General features: G+C 46.4%; 1 protein-coding gene across 3 annotated transcripts in view; it reads left to right on the top strand.

Moving 5' to 3' along the window:
* Positions 1 to 17,622, top strand: part of CHD1 (chromodomain helicase DNA binding protein 1) — a 1,484,343-nt gene that overhangs the window by 546,158 nt on the left and 920,563 nt on the right. For all 3 annotated transcript variants that reach the window (XM_085632544.1, XM_085632543.1, XM_085632545.1), the window contains 2 exons: positions 10,006 to 10,158; positions 11,917 to 11,988. In XM_085632544.1, coding sequence (XP_085488670.1) covers positions 10,006 to 10,158; positions 11,917 to 11,988 — 225 coding nt within the window. The remainder of the gene's footprint in view (positions 1 to 10,005; positions 10,159 to 11,916; positions 11,989 to 17,622) is intronic.

The raw sequence follows: 17,622 nt of genomic DNA, 5'->3' as shown, positions 1-17,622 counted from the left end.
ATAATCATTTTATCGGCCATTGTCTGATGTTCTAGGGAGGCATCACGAAGCCCCAGAAGCACTCCCGCCATGGTAGTGGGGATGGGGTAACCCAGCATATCTTTGATATGCGCCAGGATTTCTTCCCAAAAGGGGCGGATAGTCGGGCAGTCCCACCAAATATGTTGGAAGTCCCCAAACAAACCACACCCTCTCCAACATCTATCTGAGGTGGCGGGGAAGATCTGCCGGAGTTTGGCTGGGTGCAAATACCAGTCCATCATAGTCTTCAGGTGCGCCTCCCTGAGTTCTGTAGAATGATTGAATCGCGCAATGTCGGACCAAAGATGCATCCATCCCTCGTCAGAGATAGGACGGTGGATTAAGTCCTCCCACATAGACATATATCTGGGGCGTGGGGATGAAGCGGTTTTAAGAAGGAAGCGATATATGAGCGAGATCACCCCTTTCATACTAGTAGTCTTGGTGAGATAAGCCTCAAATTTCGTGAGGGGCCGAGTAGCAGCGTCCCGCACTTGAGGAGAGAGGGCCCAATGCATCAATTGTGTATAATGGTATCGTCCCGTATTCTCTAGTTTATAGTCTCGCTTGCACTGATCATAAGTGAGTGGGTCAAAGTTATGGAACAAGTGTGTTAGAGCCAAGCATCTTCCCTTTCTCCAGGCATCAAAAGGTCCCTCATGTTGGGCAGGAGTGAATGCTGGATTAAAATGGATCGGAGTAAACGGGGACGGGAACGTGGTCCACCTATCGTCGCCCGAGACCGAATACCATATTTTAAGAGTGGTGCATGTAGGGGTGCTAATGTACGTGTTCCGGGGTCTATCCTGCCGCGCGTGCCACACCAGGTCCCAGATGGTTCGCCCCGTCACACTGCGGTCCATATGGAGCCAGTGTTTCTCGGAGTCCTGTTGGGACCATTCAGTGAGGACTCTCAGCTGTGCTGCTTTGTAATATAAGAGGATGTCCGGTAGGCCCACGCCGCCATCAGAGCGGGAGCGACGCAGCAGAGAGTAAGAGAAGCGTGCCCGACCTCCCTGCCAGATAAAATGCAGGATCATGGACTTCACTTTGCAGAAGAAATCTGGCTCAATTCGATGGGTAAGGCTTGAAATAGGTAGAGAAGTTTGGGCAAGAGAGTCATTTTGCTTGCATGAATGCGGCCTGGCCAAGACAAGATAAGAGGCTTCCATTTCGTGAGTTCTGTTTGAATACGTGCTAGAATGGGAGGGAAGTTGGCAGCATATAGCCCCCCAATTATCGGCGTCCGATGAACCCCCAGGTATTGAATGGAGGTGGTAGCCCAGGACAGCGGGGTGAGAGATTGAAGCCGGAGAACCTCTGTGGGTGAGAGGGTAAGATTGAGTATATATGATTTGCCTAAGTTTGTTTTGAACCCTGACACTAGCTCAACACTCAAGTTCCCCCTGCAAGGGCGGAAGGGACGACGCCGGTTCTGACAGGGATAAAAGGACATCGTCTGCGAACAACGATATCTTATGGGATTCTCCTGTAAATGGTATTCCCTGGATGGCAGGGTTATTCCTGATCGCTAGAGCCAAGGGTTCAATGCTGACCGCAAAAAGTAAGGGTGAGAGGGGACATCCCTCGCGAGTGCCTCTTGAGTGGAAAAAGGTAGAAGAGTGTACCCCATTAATCACTACTCTAGAGCGGAGGAGACGGTAGTTAGCTCTTATCATGTTGAGAAATTTAGGCGCAAAACCGAATGCCCCAAGCGTGCAAAATAGGAAACCCCAGTCCACCCGATCGAAGGCCTTCTTGGCGTCCAGGCCCACCAAGACTGCAGGGATCTGACGCTTATTGGCCTTTTCAATCAAGTGCATGATTCTACGGGTATTATCGTGCGTCTGACGCCCTTTGATAAAGCCCGACTGATCTGGGTGAATAAGGGCGGGCATGAGGTCATTTAGGCGTTTGGCGATAATGGAAGAATACAGTTTAGCATCAAGATTACGTAAGGCAATCGGCCTATAGGAGGCGCAAAGCTGGGGGTCCCTCCCCGATTTGGGAATCGCGGAGATCACGGCTTCAGACATGGTGCCGGACGCTGAACCTTCTTCCGCCATTTTGTTGAAAAGGCGGACAAGATAGGGAGAAACATCGGGGGCAAATGTTTTGTAGAAGAGAGCTGTATAGCCATCCGGCCCATGGGCTTTGTGAGATTTCAGGCTATGAATAGCCCCGGTGACATCCTCTAAGGTGATAGGAGCCGTGAGTAAATCATTCCATGAAGCCGACACCTGGGGCAGAGACAGCGACTTGAGGTATTCTTGCTGAGCGTCCGCGTCCAAGGAGTCCCCAGAATATAAGTTCCCATAAAAAGTCCCAAATAGCTCCGCCTTGTCCCCGTCCCTATGAGTAAGTTCCCCCAAGGGATCCAAAATGCCGCCTATGTATTCCTTCTCCCGTTTGCCTTTCAATTGTCTGGCAAGGTGTTTTCTAATTTTATTGCCCTGGGTGTATGATAGGTGCCGTAGCTTAAGAAGTGTGAGTTCTGCCCTGTTATTGTAAATGGCCTTGAGTTTACCTCGGAGGGCCGCAAGGCCGCGTAGCGTTTACCTGTATCCCAGGTAATAAACTCCGAAGTGTCTTCTGGCCTATTAGTGTCGAAGAATGCCGTGATGGCGTTTCTGATTTTGGAACAGGATTCCTTATCACGCGTAAGCGACGGAGGGAAATACCACATGGGAGTGGACGGGGCAGCCCCTAGCCAAGTGAGGCAAACCGAGAACAGGCTGTGATCAGATATCGAGAGGGGAAAGATCTTGGCGTCCTGTAATGCACCTTGCAGAGACTGGCTAACAAAGATGTAGTCCAACCCGGAGTATGTACGGTGGACATGTGAATAAAACGTATAATCTCGTGATTGTGGGAAAAGAGCGCGCCAAGTGTCAAGGAGGCCCAGATCATGCATGTGTCGTTGTGTCTCCCCGGAGAAGGAACCCAGGCCTGCCCGTTGAGCGTAGGAACTGTCCAGCTCTTTTTGCCATATTAAATTAAAATCGCCCATAAGAACCAGCGGTCCCTCTGCAAAATCAGTCAATTTCCCCAGAAATGTGTTTAGAAAAACAGTCTGACCGGTATTGGGGGCGTATAACGCCGCAAAAGTGCAGACTTTCCCTCTAAGGCGACCTTTAGTCATAACCCAACACCCTTCTCTATCGCTCTGAACCCCCAATGGTTGAAAATGTGTAGAAGAGCGAAACATGATGGCCACCCCTCGATGTTTCGTGTGGGCCGAGGACTTATAAATCAGGGGAAAGAGTTTGTGTCTGAGACGTGAATCGTCGGCCCTAGCTAGATGCGTCTCTTGCAGGGCCACGATGTCGAGGTGATGGTCAGTAATATAGTTCCATACCTTGTGACGCTTTTGGGGTGAGTTGAGACCCCTAACATTCCAAGTTCTAATTGAGATCGGCATCACATCACATCACATAAAGAAAACTACATCCCTTCCCCAGCCTGATTTCTCCCAACGCACCTCCACCCCCAAGCTGCCCCACTGAAGAAGCAGAAGATCAGAGCCCACTGGCTGTGCCTTCCCGAAAACGTGGAAGACCCCCTTAAACCATGTTAGAAAGCCGCCAACACCACCCACTCCCACCCCCCCACACCCTTCTAAGAAAGAATGAACGAGGAAAAACGTAATAACAATTCGCACGTAACAGATGGTCCCTTCGTGGAGCCAAGACGGCCCCTCTAAGACAACGGGGGACAACAGGTCCGAGGACCCAGTCCACGCCCGCCTCGGCTGGGAAGTTAACCAAAGGCAAATATAAGCGGCTCTCAGGAAGGCCACAGAAAGGCCAGACCTAACGTCAGCCCAGTTCTAGACAATCGCAATAAGAACGCAACCACATTGGAAAACAGAACAATCATCAACAGTGTGGCTCACAGAAGATATCCGAAAGCTATCAATAATACACCCTGGAGGGACTAGACCACGGTACTAGTGTCAAAATGAAACAACATCAGTCTTACTTATGAAGCCTGCAGCGTCCATGACCCCATCTCCTCGATAGAAGGGATCCGCAGCCCCAGTGGCAGAGGCCCCAGCAGGGTGCAGGGCTCCCCCGGCAGGAGCCGGCCCCCGCCGTGTATCAGCGGAGGCTCCTAGGGGCCTCAGCCAAGTCCGCAACCAGGCCAGGAGACGAGTTGTATAGCCCCCGGGGCCTCCAGCAGACGTTCAGCGGCTCACCCTGCGGGACCAGGCAGAAGATGAAGAAGCTCCTCGGGTGAGTCCGGTACGTGTGCTCTGGACGTTGGCATCCCCTCCAGAGGGAATGCCTAGCAAATCCAAGCCGTCCTGAAGGTTGGTAATATGGCATCGTTTATTCTGAAATTCAAAACTGAGCCCAAAAGGATACGTCCATCTGTATCTGATCTTGTCGTCCCGCAATTTAGTGGTAATACGTCAGAGCAGTTGCCGCCGAGCCAACGTCGCTGGAGCGACATCTTGGTAAATGGTGCAAGTATGGTCTTGGAATGCGATGGACTCCCTAGCCCTGGCTGCCTGGAGCACAGCCTCCTTGACCCTGTAGGAGTGGAATTTGACCAGAACGTCGCGCGGCCGTTTCTTCTCTCCCTGTTGTAGAGGCCCCACCCGATGAACTCTGTCCAGTTTTATTTTGAGAGTCTGTGGAGACACGATTTCCGAGAAGAGACCTACCACAAAGGCCTCTAGATCAGGCCCCTCAGCGGCCTCCTCCAGGTCCCTAATGCGTATGTTCTCCCTCCGAGCCCTATTCTCGAGGTCCTCTGCCCACAACTGCGATTGATGGAGCTGCTCCTTAAGGAAGGTGACATCGTCCCGGAGGCCGGTGGAGAGCTGCTCCTCGTCCTGGTGGTGGGCTTCGAGGTCCAGGACTCTGTTGCCGACTTAGTCCACATCCCGTTGTAGGGAGGACAGACGCTCGGTCAGGTCTGCTCATTGCTGGTCAATGGAAGTTTTGATGTTGTGTCCAATGTCTTTGCGTAATTCAGATTGGAAGTCTTTAAACATAGTTAGCAGATCGGCTTTCGTAAGCACCATATCAGCAGAGCCTGCGTCTCCCCGCAGCGAGGAGCGCTTTTCTGCGGTCGAAAAGAAATCTGAGACCTTGTTTGAAGAATTGACCGTTGTCTTCTTAGGCGGCATAGGGCAAAACTATCAGTCGTGCTGGTGTAGGCAGCGCTGAGTGCACCAACTTCGGACCGGCAAGTGATTGCAAGCGACGGCAATAGGATTGACTGCCTTGCCACAAGGCCTCGCACTCTAACGCCTGCGGGGTGCGCCTCTCAGGAGCTCAGTCAGGAAACTCTCGGGAATATACACGTGGCCCCGTCAGTGGGTGAAATCGTGAGGTTCAAGAGAGTATGAGGGCCCATCGGACATACCTGACGCGGTGCTCCCGCGACGAACCACCGCAGTGAGGGCAGTAAGATGTTAGCTGGTGAGGATCAGGGTTCCCAGCCGTGAGGACGCGTACTAGAAGCGCTGGCGGTTTGTGCGATGAAGAGGAGCTGCGTAGGCTTGATAGTGCTGATCAGCGGTGAATGACAAGCCCGTCCCCTCAGGCCTCACCCAGAGAGGCCACCCAATGCCCAGCAGAACGAAGATTCTGGGCTTGACGCTCAAAGGGGCCCTCTCAGGCAAAGCGGACAGTCGGCGCCGGGCCGCCGATCAGGAGCGCGAAATACCGCCACAAAACAGCACGCTGCCGCCATTTTAAAGTCAGGCACTCGTGGAGAGACAACAGCCGACCGTTGCGGCCAAGCGCCGGTACCACCACCGGTGCCCCCAGGCCATCCCAAGCTCGCCGCGCAGTCCGATGATCACTAGGGGTCCTCACAGCCGCCGTAGGTCCACGCGGGGCTCCGGTCGCCGTTACGGACCCGCCGGCATGATGATCCGGCGTGCCCCTCACTGTCCTGACGGCGGAGGCAGACCGAGCTAATCCAGCGATGAGCAGCGCTCGCCGACACCCGCTGCCATACTGTGCCACACGCCCGCATCCTTCAGTTGCGATGAGCGCGAGTTGCCGCAGCCGCTGCTATCCCCTTCAAGGTGACGCGTGAGCCTTAAGCAGAGACGGATTAGGTCTGGTCGGCCATCTTGCCCGGCCACGCCCCTGAGTTATGAATTTTTACAGGTTTGAAAATCAACACTTTCCGAAGTGGTAATGTTATCCTATGAAGAAAAAGCATATACTGCATACAGGTACTTTACAGCGACTTACAGTACCAATCTTTTGGGCTTTAGGTCAGAATGGGGCAGGGCCCAAGACAGCACCAACAGGTCACTTTGGGCTGCACTGGGGCAGCCGGGTGCAGAGGTGCAATTCAGCATCGGGTGCCCTGTTGAAGTCAATGGGGATCGGTCTGGTCAAAATAAGGCTGCAGGCTGAGAGGGGGACGTTCCAGGGGCAAGTGGGTCAGTCTGGCTGAATCAAGAAGTGAGCTCGGGGATGTGGGGACACCTTTGGTCCTCTTCTCTTCGGCCCGGGGTGGCCTGGTACAGAGGTGTTGGATTTTTGTCACCGGAGACACTCACGGAAGAGGAGGCCTGCACAAAGAGGCAGCAGGCAGCATGAGGAAGTCCACAGTTGGCAAATCCAAGGTGGGCGTAGTCTCTGGAGGGGGAAGGTATAGAGTCCAGTGGATTCCTGTAGTCTTTACAGAGGCTAAATTAGATAATACTAATGCTCTCTCTTGTGGTACTGCAAGCAAGCAGTCAGGCTTATCAGAGGGCAGTGCTAAGCATTTGTTTTACACACACTCAATGACTAAATCCTAGACCAAATGTTTGTAAAAAATATTACTTTTAGTATATTTATTTTACAGAACCAAAGCTGCTATGTTGCAGTAAAATGAGTTTTGCAATATCAGTTTTTCAATATAAAAAGTGCACTCTGCATTTTTCAATCAGTACTATGTTATCCTATGGGAGAAAACCCAATTAGCAATATGAAGGTTAAAAAAAACTATTTACGATGTTTAGCTTTTGTATGAAGAATCCACACCAGGCAGGGTTCAGGTAAGTGACCTCACTGCACTACCAGCCTCAGTGTCTGGTGCCAATGTTATCCAATGGAGAAAGGGGGCAATCGAAGTTGGACTACTTACAAGTAGAACGGTTTGATAACCCAGTCTCCAGCTGTTGAGGTAAGTACAAGGCAGCACCAAACTTAAACCCTCATTGGCACAGGGGTGGCCGGATGCAGAGTGCCAATGCAGAGAAATTGAGAATTTTGGAGTCTTGAAAAAGGCTGCAGGTGCAGGGTCAGACCAGGAGGCCATTCGGAGGGAATCTATACCTGCACAGATGAATTGGGGTGCGCTGGGGATTCAGTACACCATCAGTAGAACTCCCCAGGTCCCAGGGGCTATGGTTGCAGTGGTGTCCTTTGGCATCAGAAGTTAGCTTACCAGTGCAGGTCGCGGTTGAGGGGGGTCATTGTGCAGAGGCTGTAGGTGTCAATGTGGAGTCCGGCAGGGATCAACCCATGAGGGACTCTTGCTCATGATCTCTGGGGAACCTTTTCTGGACCAGTGGGCCACTTGGACTCGGGCCAAGGGCATCATTTGCAGAGGCGGTTGACTCTGAGGTTCCACAGGCAGAGCTTTGGTCTTTGAACTTGTTTTCTTCTGGACAAGTCAGCTGTCCACAGGAGGTCAAGAGTCTTTTTAGAAGGCAAGCAGCCCTCCCAGGGTCCTGGAGGTCGCTGGGCTGCGGGACGAGTCTCTCTTCTGTGGTAGGGCCTTTGTGTGGTTGCAACAGGCTGGTAGTGCTGGACCCTAGTCAGTTGGTGTCTTCAGTCGTGCTGGCAAAAGTGACACTCGTTCAAGGGTGGGTAGGCCTCTCCACTAGCTGGAGAGGCCCTGGTTAGCATGACAAAGGAAGGGAAGCCTTTGAGGCTTATCGCCTTTCAATGATGTTCCAGCTTGGGAGTAGGTGTGAAGCCTCCAAATATTTATCACTTCTCCCTGATCTGAACACCTGCTCTATTTCAAAGATTCTGGAGTTTGCATTCCCCTGTGGTGCCCCAGGCTGTCACTATTCATCTGATTTTCTCATTGCACCTCCAAACTCTCAGAACAACGGTGTTCATGGATGTCTTTCCTGAAAGATGACAGCTTTTAATATGTCACCAAACACCACTTCAGGTCTTGCGATATACATCCAAAGGACTTCAGGGAGCAAAACAAACAAACTCCGGCTGGTTCTTTTTCAAGTTGTGAGGTTTTTCCAGTCCTGTTTCTGTGATAATCATTGTAGTCTGTACATTAAGGATCCAACCACTGCTTAGATGCCCAATTCAGAGCCAGTTCTGGCCCTGCATCTGATGTGTCCTAAATTCCTTCGCCATGGTTAACTCTTCAGCAGATTACAGCCTTCAAGGATGCTGCAACGTGTTAGAATGGTTTATGATCATGCTGTTGTGCTTTTAAGGCCCACAGATCCATCTGGCAATGTTGGTCTCCTCCTGACTGGTTCGTCCTTGGCGTTGTCTGACCCCGTTTGGGCTCATTCCATTCCATCCAGTGCTGGGCTGTGACTCACCCCACTTTCCACAGGCTCCATCAGTTGGTTCTGTATCTTCGATAGTCCCTTCTCCGGTTTAGGTTCCTGCCCCAACTCGACTAATCGGGATGACAAAGTCAAAAAGGTGGAGCCTCATGTCGCAATGTGAAATATCCGGGGCACAGCCCAGGTAGATGGTGATTCTTCTCCTTTTCCCCAGGCATAACAGCAATATTTCAGGATGAACAGTGGATGCCCTCATCACCTCTGAATGTGATGATCTCCAAGGACTTGAGCATGTTCCTCATAACAAAGATGACAATGAGGAGGAAGATAATTGCTCTGGTCTCATTACAGTGATGTTATCTCATAGCTTGACCTTCAGTATGCCAATTGCTTAGACATGTCACCTAAAATGGAATTCACTTCTCTCCTAGGTGGTGCCCCAGTTGAGGAAAGTGTGTATTTTGTGATGGTAGTAGGTAGAGCTGCAGAGGTGTTGGGTCTGCAGTTGCCTATTGTGCACTAAACCCAACCTCTTGACCATGATGATGTGGTCTAGGCCTTCAAATTTGGTCCTTCAGTCCATTCAGCAATGCACTGACTGAGCTCCCCATGGCAGTCTACTCATGACCTTGCTTTTCCCTGATGTCAGTCACTGGTTGCTCAAATACATTGGACCTCACCAGGTAAGCAGAACTTTTTGACTCTGAAACTGACTTGCAAGAGACTTATTGTTCATGCCTCTACTATTATTTCTCCAAACTATTAAGAGCAGCCAGTGCACAGGGAAATACATTTTGAGGTTTTCAAGGGCCATCCAAGCTTCTCCCATGGAATGCCCTTTGATGGCACCAGATTGTTTGGTTAGAGGGTGAATTCTGTGCTACAGCTCTTAAAGGATAACAATTTCAGCTTGTTCACTGGGGTTTCACTTCTCCGCCCGTCAGTTCCTCTATTAATATTGAAAGTTCTGTGGATACTCCATAAGCCTTGCTTTCCACATCAAGACAGCCCTTGTAGCCTGTCAAACAGCAAGCTCATGCCTTTCATACTCCAGAAACGGAGGTGCTGTGCTTTTTTTTTGCATGGGCTTTTGCAGATTTTTCCCCTGCTTACTTTGACCCAGTGATATGTGGATTTAGTTCTTACTTTTCTTTAAAAAAAGTGCTCCCTTCATGATTATGCTTAGTTGTAGCACTAAAGCTCTTTACTCTGAATGCTTCTTTCCCATAGCCAATAGTTCTGCGTTAGCGTGTTATAGGCATTATCATTCCAGACTCTATATTCCACCTTAAAATTACTGCTCCCATTTTATTTTTTGAGTTATTAGTGAAGTTGGTGAAGTCTGATCAATCTGCTTTTTAGGCAAGTATTTAAGTTCTACCATTGCAAGTTCTGAAGAAGTATATAAAAGTGGATAAAATGGATAGCTCATATCAATGTGCTGATAAGTTTTTTTTTCTTTGTTTCCCACATAGCATTTAATCCGTAGCAGCGGTAAACTCATTCTCCTCGACAAACTTCTGGTTCGTTTACGTGAAAGAGGCAACAGAGTTCTTATCTTCTCTCAGATGGTGCGAATGCTTGATATTCTTGCAGAGTATCTGAAGTACCGTCAGTTTCCTTTCCAGGTAGTTTATTTTCTTGAATCATGATATCCTGTTGCTGTATGTAATGTGTATTCCAATTTAGCATTTGGTTTATGTATATATTTAGTAGTCTGCTAAAATGTACAGTAAACTGTTGTGGTTAGATTTGTTTGGTGGGTGTTAGTTTCTAAAGGGCTTAATGGATCTGGCAACAGAACATAGAGCAGAAAGAGACTATGGTATTACACATTAGACCAAAATCATTCTACCCTCACCTTAAGAGGTGATTATCAGCATGAGGACATTTAGTGAAATTCCCTTTTCCCAAACTTCTTCAAGTGATTCAACACTTTACTTTTGTTTCACCAACAAAGAATCCTGCTTTACAGAGCATACTTTGAGAAGCACATCAATATAAGTTCTCAATACACCACACTTCAAAAGATGTCCAATACCAAATTCACTGTGAGAGAATGTACGTCAAATTTGGAATGCCATGCCCACCCACATAAGATTTGATACATCACTGCAAATTTTCACATCTGATCTACAAAAAACACCTTCTAAACCTGGTTTAACATCTTTTGCCTGTCACCTTCCTGTACCATGCATAGGTCTTTATCTTCCTCTACCTAAAAATACATGGCATTTTTGTTCGATTCCAATCCCATTCAGATGTCTCGTTCTTGATGGACAGAAGACGATGACCGTTACATAGACAATATTTTGCTATTGATGGACTATCACTCAGCCTTTGTAGATATTCATAAAGCAAGTGGCATCCTGGAGGTTGAATTCCGTTCACTTTTTTGATCAAGTGGCTTTTTCTGTTTTAACGAAGAAAGCTGATGGCACGTTGTGCATTAAAATGCATACAGTAGAGACTAAGATATGTCTAGTCTCCTAAATATTGTTGAGAAATCTATCTTTGGATGGAATCTTTAAATGAGGTATTAATCGACCATGTGATGTAAGCCTTGGGATAAATGCAGTCCAATCCTCTAGTGTCTTGTTCCATGTCATGCAAGTGGTCAAATTGATTTGTCTTGTATTTCAGACTGTCATCTGAGACATATCAAATTAATCTTTATTGGTTTATAAGCAGAACAATTGAGACGCTGCCTCTCATGTGTTGGTGAATCTTACACACATCAGTGGCACTTTCCTACAGAGGGGGACTACTTCTGTAGTCACAAATTTGTCAATAAACTGGGCCTTCTTTTTACCCTGCTTCTCCCTCCATGGGCCACATTCATACTGAAAGGTTTTTGTAAGAAAAAAGGCTTTAACTGGCCAAGGTCAGTGCTCTAAGATCCTGTCACTAAGCACCGAAAAAAGAAAACTGAGGTAACTGCCATCTATAGGGTATGTGGAGGACGCTGAAGATTTTGGAATCCCTAAAGGATGCCTTTCTTGTTCTAGCATAGCTGCAGCCTAGAGAGCTACATTTCCCTGTATTTCCCCTCTATTCAAATAAAATAAAAGGATATTTAAAAATGCTATTTTTCTTAATTCCCAGTGACGTTTCAGGACTGTGTATTTTTCCTGATTTTAAAGTAAATTTATGGAATTTGCTATATAGTCAGCTTAGAAAGGGGAAGATGTTACACAAAAATACTTTGGAAAATGTGCTTTGGTATCCCACACATTAGCTAGACTGTTCATGGCTCCTGATATCAATAAATGTTTTCTGGAAGGAGAACTAGGATAACAGGTAAGAAACCTTTCTTTCGAAAGCATTCACATCCTTTCTGGAATTAAATGTTGTAATGGTGAGATATTGCTGTTCTTGCCCCACAGAGATTAGATGGTTCGATTAAAGGGGAACTGAGGAAACAAGCTCTGGATCATTTTAATGCAGAAGGTTCTGAGGTAAGCACCTAACCACAAAGTAGAACATTTTAAAACTGCATTTTTTGTTTCGGAGACCGTTGTTACTGAAAATATGAAACAATCAATGTTCTCAGTTCAAACAAAGTCAATGAGTCATATGTTGCAGATGCAGTATAGATTCCGCCTACTTTATTCCATTACCACTCAGTGCTGTGTTAACGAGATGTGTCTAACCTGATCGTGCTTCAGAATTTTATAGTTGTGCTCATGTGCCTTTTAAACCAGCCGATCTGTGGAAAATGTTGAAGTCTTTTTGGGGGAACAAATTAAACAATTTGTGCCTTGAATTTGCCACAGTGGCCAGAACACAGTGCTTTATCATCATTGCTCACCTGTTTAAGGATTTATTTATTAAATGTTTTTCAGAAATAGACTTAACAGATTAATGTACTGTCCTCACTTCATTTAGCATTTAATTTCCTAAATCTCTTTTGAAGACTTTTCTTGGATCCTTTTAGAGGGGAGTGTTAGTGGGCTGTATGGGTAAGTCGGTTTACCACTGCTGCTGTAAGGCCACAATACTATTGGACTCCAAACCAAATAATCAAGAGACATGTTTTGGGCACTGAACCTTTTTGGAATAACGAGCTTGAGGAGTGATTGAGGAATTTAGAATCTCAGAATACAATAGGACAGATGAAATATCAGTCAGTAGCTTCAACGTTTTACTTTCTAAAAGGAAAAACTGTTTCATAACAGTTTAGTAATATAGTACCCTTAAATATAGGCTACACAAAGAAAACCAGAAGGCCCTAACTCTTCTGCACCCAAAAGTCCACATAGAGTCAGCATTCTGGAATGTACTTTAAAATTGTGCGCTTTGACAAAGGTAATGCTGAGGGGTTTGTTTCATTCAACTATTTTTTGTCAGGTTAAATATGGGGTTGAGTAATGGGACGTAGACAAGGAATGCCTGTGGTAACATCTGTTGATCTGAATAAAATGTGTTGCTCATTACTGTGTTCCATACATTAATAAGATAACCCCTAAAAATGCTAATAAGTCTAAGCCTAAATGTTCACCAACCAAACACCATGCCAACCCAAAAGCAAGTCTTGGGTGTTTCAGGTGGAGAGGAATGCTATCACAGGTGCCCATTTGAAGGGGCCCAGATGCCTTAGAGAACCCATAATCAAATTAAGAGCCCAACTGAACTTGAACATTCTTGATTCGGTTGCACCCTTACAACTAAAAAGAATATCTACCAAAGACTCTAAACCTTGGTTCAACAACAGCCTGAATAGGGAAAGAGACAACCTGAGACTATAAGAAAAAGCTTTGAAATCCTTGCCCTCCATTGATCACCTAAAAAAAAACCTTTGATCGGTGAGGAACACCTACAATAAACAAATTAAAAGTTTGAAATCTAATTTCTTTAGAATCCAACTGGATCTAGCCAAAAACAGTCCTAAAAAACTTTTCAAATTTGTCAAATTACAGTCGATCAGTCATCCCAAATCTTCTTGCAATGGGTCGGACATAATTCTAAAATGCAATGATTTTGCTTACTTCTCTCAGAGCGAAAAGGACATAATTGAGGATGATATGCAGACAGCGAGAATGATCCGTCTGATCATCCCTCATACCAATTCGCCCCCTTTATCGATAATTGAGTATGGGGTTCGCACAGGGCATTCCCTCAAAATCAATGCTTCTTAGCATTCATTCACATCCCTCAATGAAATCAACATCCACAACTTTCTTTTTTTTTTTTTAATGATTTTTATTGGCAATTTTCACAAAATTATATAATATTTACATAAGCCCCCCACCCCTCCCTTTGGACCAAGGTATTACTTCTCATCATACCCATCCACAAGAGAGAAAGACAAGTAGGTAAATCTGTAAGATAATACAGCATGTATTGTCGCCATCTATATAATTACAATATATATTCTCCCAAATAAAACCATATTATAGACCAAGCATTTTAGGTGTGGTCTAATTGCCATTGCAAAAGCGGACCCCAGATCTGCATCCCTCTTCTCTTTTTTCTCCTCCCTTTAGTTTTATATATGGCTACTTCCAAAGTACAGATTGCTAGTAATCTGGTTCTCCATTGTACAAAAGCCGGTGAGGTAGCATCCAACCACGCTGAAGCTATACAGAGTCGGAGGACAGCCATAGCCACAAAAATAAGGCCCTGCATATGATTAGGTCTTTGATTATTAGATACTCCTAGCACAATTTCCTCCTGAGTGATAGATATATTAACTTGAAGAATTTCAGAAAGGAAGTCCGAGATTTCTTTTATCAAACCTGATAATTTGTCACATGAGGCAAACATGTGGATCATGTCGGCAGCCCCCGTCGAGCAGCGTGGACAGGTTGTTCCCTTTCCTACTGTCCATTTTGCCATCTTATATGGAGTATAATAAAGAGAAAAAAAAGTTTTATAAAATTGTGCCTGGAGGTTTATAGACATTAAGCACACTTGTGATAATTCATACGCTCGCAAAGGAATATTCGATTGGATTGCAAGAGAGGTCTGCCACTTCATTAGATGTTTTTCCAAGTCATCAGGGAGTTTATCCCTAAGGAGTTCATAGATGACTCCAATTTTAGGTGTATTTGGTCTACATATGGTATCTAGTATGATATTATTTTGAAATTTGTCGCGTCCCCCTGTTTGTTTTTGCAAAAAATCCCTGATCTGAAGATACTTAAAAAAATCTCTATGATTGATAGAATATTCAGTCTGCAGGTCTGAAAAAGTTTTTAGACCAAAGGAATTATAGAGACAGCCTAGTTGCTGAATGCCATTCTCGATCCATCTCGACATACAAGTGTCATGAAATAATGTAGGTAAATCGTGATTAAACCTAATTGGAGTGTAGCATGAAAAACGGCTCAGTCCTAGCAGTTTTCTTACATTAATCCAAACTTTATTGATATTGGAGATACTCTTAAGTTTTACTTTCTTAAAATAATTGTCGTTCATGTGTCGCCAAAGACAACCCTCGCATCCTATCCCTAGGATCAATTCTTGTGGAGTGGTCCACAACTTTCTACAGCATTGAAATCCTCTAATCACTTCATAGATTTGTTACCTCAGAATATCTTCAGGGAGATCAAATCTTCCTTACTCCCTCTCTGGACAAAGATAGTTAATGCCTCGCTTCACCAAGGCACTATCCCAGATTACCTAAAAGTAGGGCAGATAACCCCTATCCTAAAAAAGTAATGCAAACGGCCTGGACCGTAACAATTTCAGGCCCATCTCCAACATTCCCACCCTGGCGAAGCTCCTAGAGAAGTGTTGAGGTTCAACTTTGCAACCAAATAGATCAATTCCAACTTCCAGATCAATTCCAATCTGGCTTCCGTCAAGGCCACAGCACTGAATCAGCCCTCACGCACATAGTTGACGACGTTCTGAAGATGCTGCATGAAAATGAAGCTTGCCTTCTCTTCCTCCTTCACCTATCTTCTGCATTTCATATTGTTAAACACAACAGTTTACTAGATTTACTTCAACATAGGATGGGGCTGTTAGGAATCGTATTAGACTGGTTCACTTCATTCCTCCACAACAGATCCCAAAGAGTTTAGGTGAGTTAATCTCTTTCCTTTGCTACATCTGTCACCCTAGGGGCTCCAGAAGGGTATTCTCATTCACCTACTCTCTCCAACCTCTTTATGGGGCCTCTAGCAGATTTCTTGAAAGCCTCCCAACATTCAATATCACAATGTACGCAGACAACACATCTGTATTTGAAAATCTCCTCCCTAGATAGGTCCCTCAATGTAACTCTACAAAATACTCCAAACTGGCAAACACATAACGATCTCAAACTAAACGCTATCACAACAGAATTCCTTCTCATCACCCCATCCAATCACAAACCCAAGATTGATTTATGGATGAAGCATATAACTGTCCTCAACTGCTCTCCTTACGTTATTGATTCTGCAAAATCTCTTTGGATAACATTAGACAAGTACTTGAACATGCAGAAGCAAACTAGCAAATGAACATTCTAAGGAAATTAAAACCTTTCTTTCCTCATGACAACTTCAAATCAGCGGCAGTGGCGGCTCCTCCACAATGGCGGAGGGGCGTCACCCCACTGCCAGGCCCAGAGCCAGTAAATGAAAAATAAAACTTAAATTCTAGCATTGTTTTAGTTTTCATTTGCTGGATCTCAGCCAGCTTGTGCAGGGATGGGCGGGCCCGGGCACGGTAGGAGGAGTGCTATGTTTACTCTCTAAGTGTGCAATGTGTTTGGCTGCCTGTCTCAGGCCGACCAAAACACACATGCACACTTAGGTTTCTCCAGCCCGACTCTGTGAGTCCAAATGCACTATGTCAATGATATGTTTGTGAGTGATTCCTATTGTGCCTGCACACAGCACACTCAAAGTTAAGCTTGATTGTGTGAGTTGCTTTGTGCTAAAAGTCAAAGCCTAGAGAGTAGGTACCTGGCAACTCAGTGAGTTTTCGATTGTACCTGCTTCCTGTGTTTCCCAAGATCCTGGGATCCTCCGACCAGCAGGCCCCCTCCCACAGCGCATGATAACCCTCGGGGTGAGTATCTGCGCTATACAAGACCCTGACTGCTTGATTGATCGATTGATTGAAGGATAGCAGCAATACTTGTCACAAGGACTGCCTGCATGCCCTCGAAATCACACACACCCTGGAGAAACATGCCAGGCCATTTTGTGCATCTACACATAAGCTAGCAGGCACTGCTGCACCAATGGTCCAGAACTCTCGCCAGTCCCAGTAGAGTAGCTTACACTGTTCTAAAACCTGGTGTAATGCCATATAGCGAACTAGTCCTTCTTGAGAATTCCTGCACATGGTGCAGCAAACTCCAGGGAGGCCGGGTGAGCCCCGCAAGAGTAGTTCGGGTTTCAGTGATGGAGCGCATGCTCTTGGTACTGAGCTCCACAGGCCCCTCTCTCATATCTGTTGAACATTTGGGCAGTGTGCCTCCGATGCAGCAGCGCAACAAGGGCAGTGAAACGCGAGCCTTGCTGGCATCCTTTTGAAGACGTTGAGGCGGAGAGAAAAAAGGGCGTGCTGTTCATATTGCTGTTGTCATAGCGATAGCTGACAGAGGCGGAGCCTAATTTCTACGGGTGCTTTCGGGAAGATTGGAATACTGTGACACAGGGAGAAAGCAGCGATGAAAAGGGACCAGCGAGTGTGAGCTGCAGAGACTGGGAGTGTAGCTTCGTGGAAGAAAGGGACCTTGGGTGGATTCAAGACTGGACAGCCTTGGTGTTTAGCAACAGCCCTGCCTGCTGTGGGTTTCTAAGAAAAACTAAGTATTTGCAATGCAGTAGGTCTGGCATTTACGTGAGACCTATTGCATTGCAAATGTTTGGCATCATGGACAATGGGAGGGATGGTGTGTGGGGCGGAACAGACAAAGGGAAGGAGGGCAGGCAGAAGGGTTTTGGGAGAAGCCAGGGACAACGGGAGGGCAGGGGTAGAGGGAAGAAGGCACAGACCACATTAAAGAAAATAGTGCTCAAAGTCTAAATAACACGTACCTGTGTAACAACTGAAGTAAAGGGGCCAGTCGCCATGGGAGGTGACAAATGAAGACAAGGCAGTACTAAGGAAGGACTAACCAGCCTATCGACGAATCGGAAGCCAAC

The sequence above is a fragment of the Triturus cristatus genome, chromosome 2_1 (assembly GCF_964204655.1).
Source record: "Triturus cristatus chromosome 2_1, aTriCri1.1, whole genome shotgun sequence".
NCBI classification, from domain to species: Eukaryota; Metazoa; Chordata; class Amphibia; order Caudata; family Salamandridae; genus Triturus; species Triturus cristatus.
The sequence above is the reverse complement of the archived record's forward strand: the minus strand, read 5'-3'. Positions and strand labels throughout refer to the sequence as shown.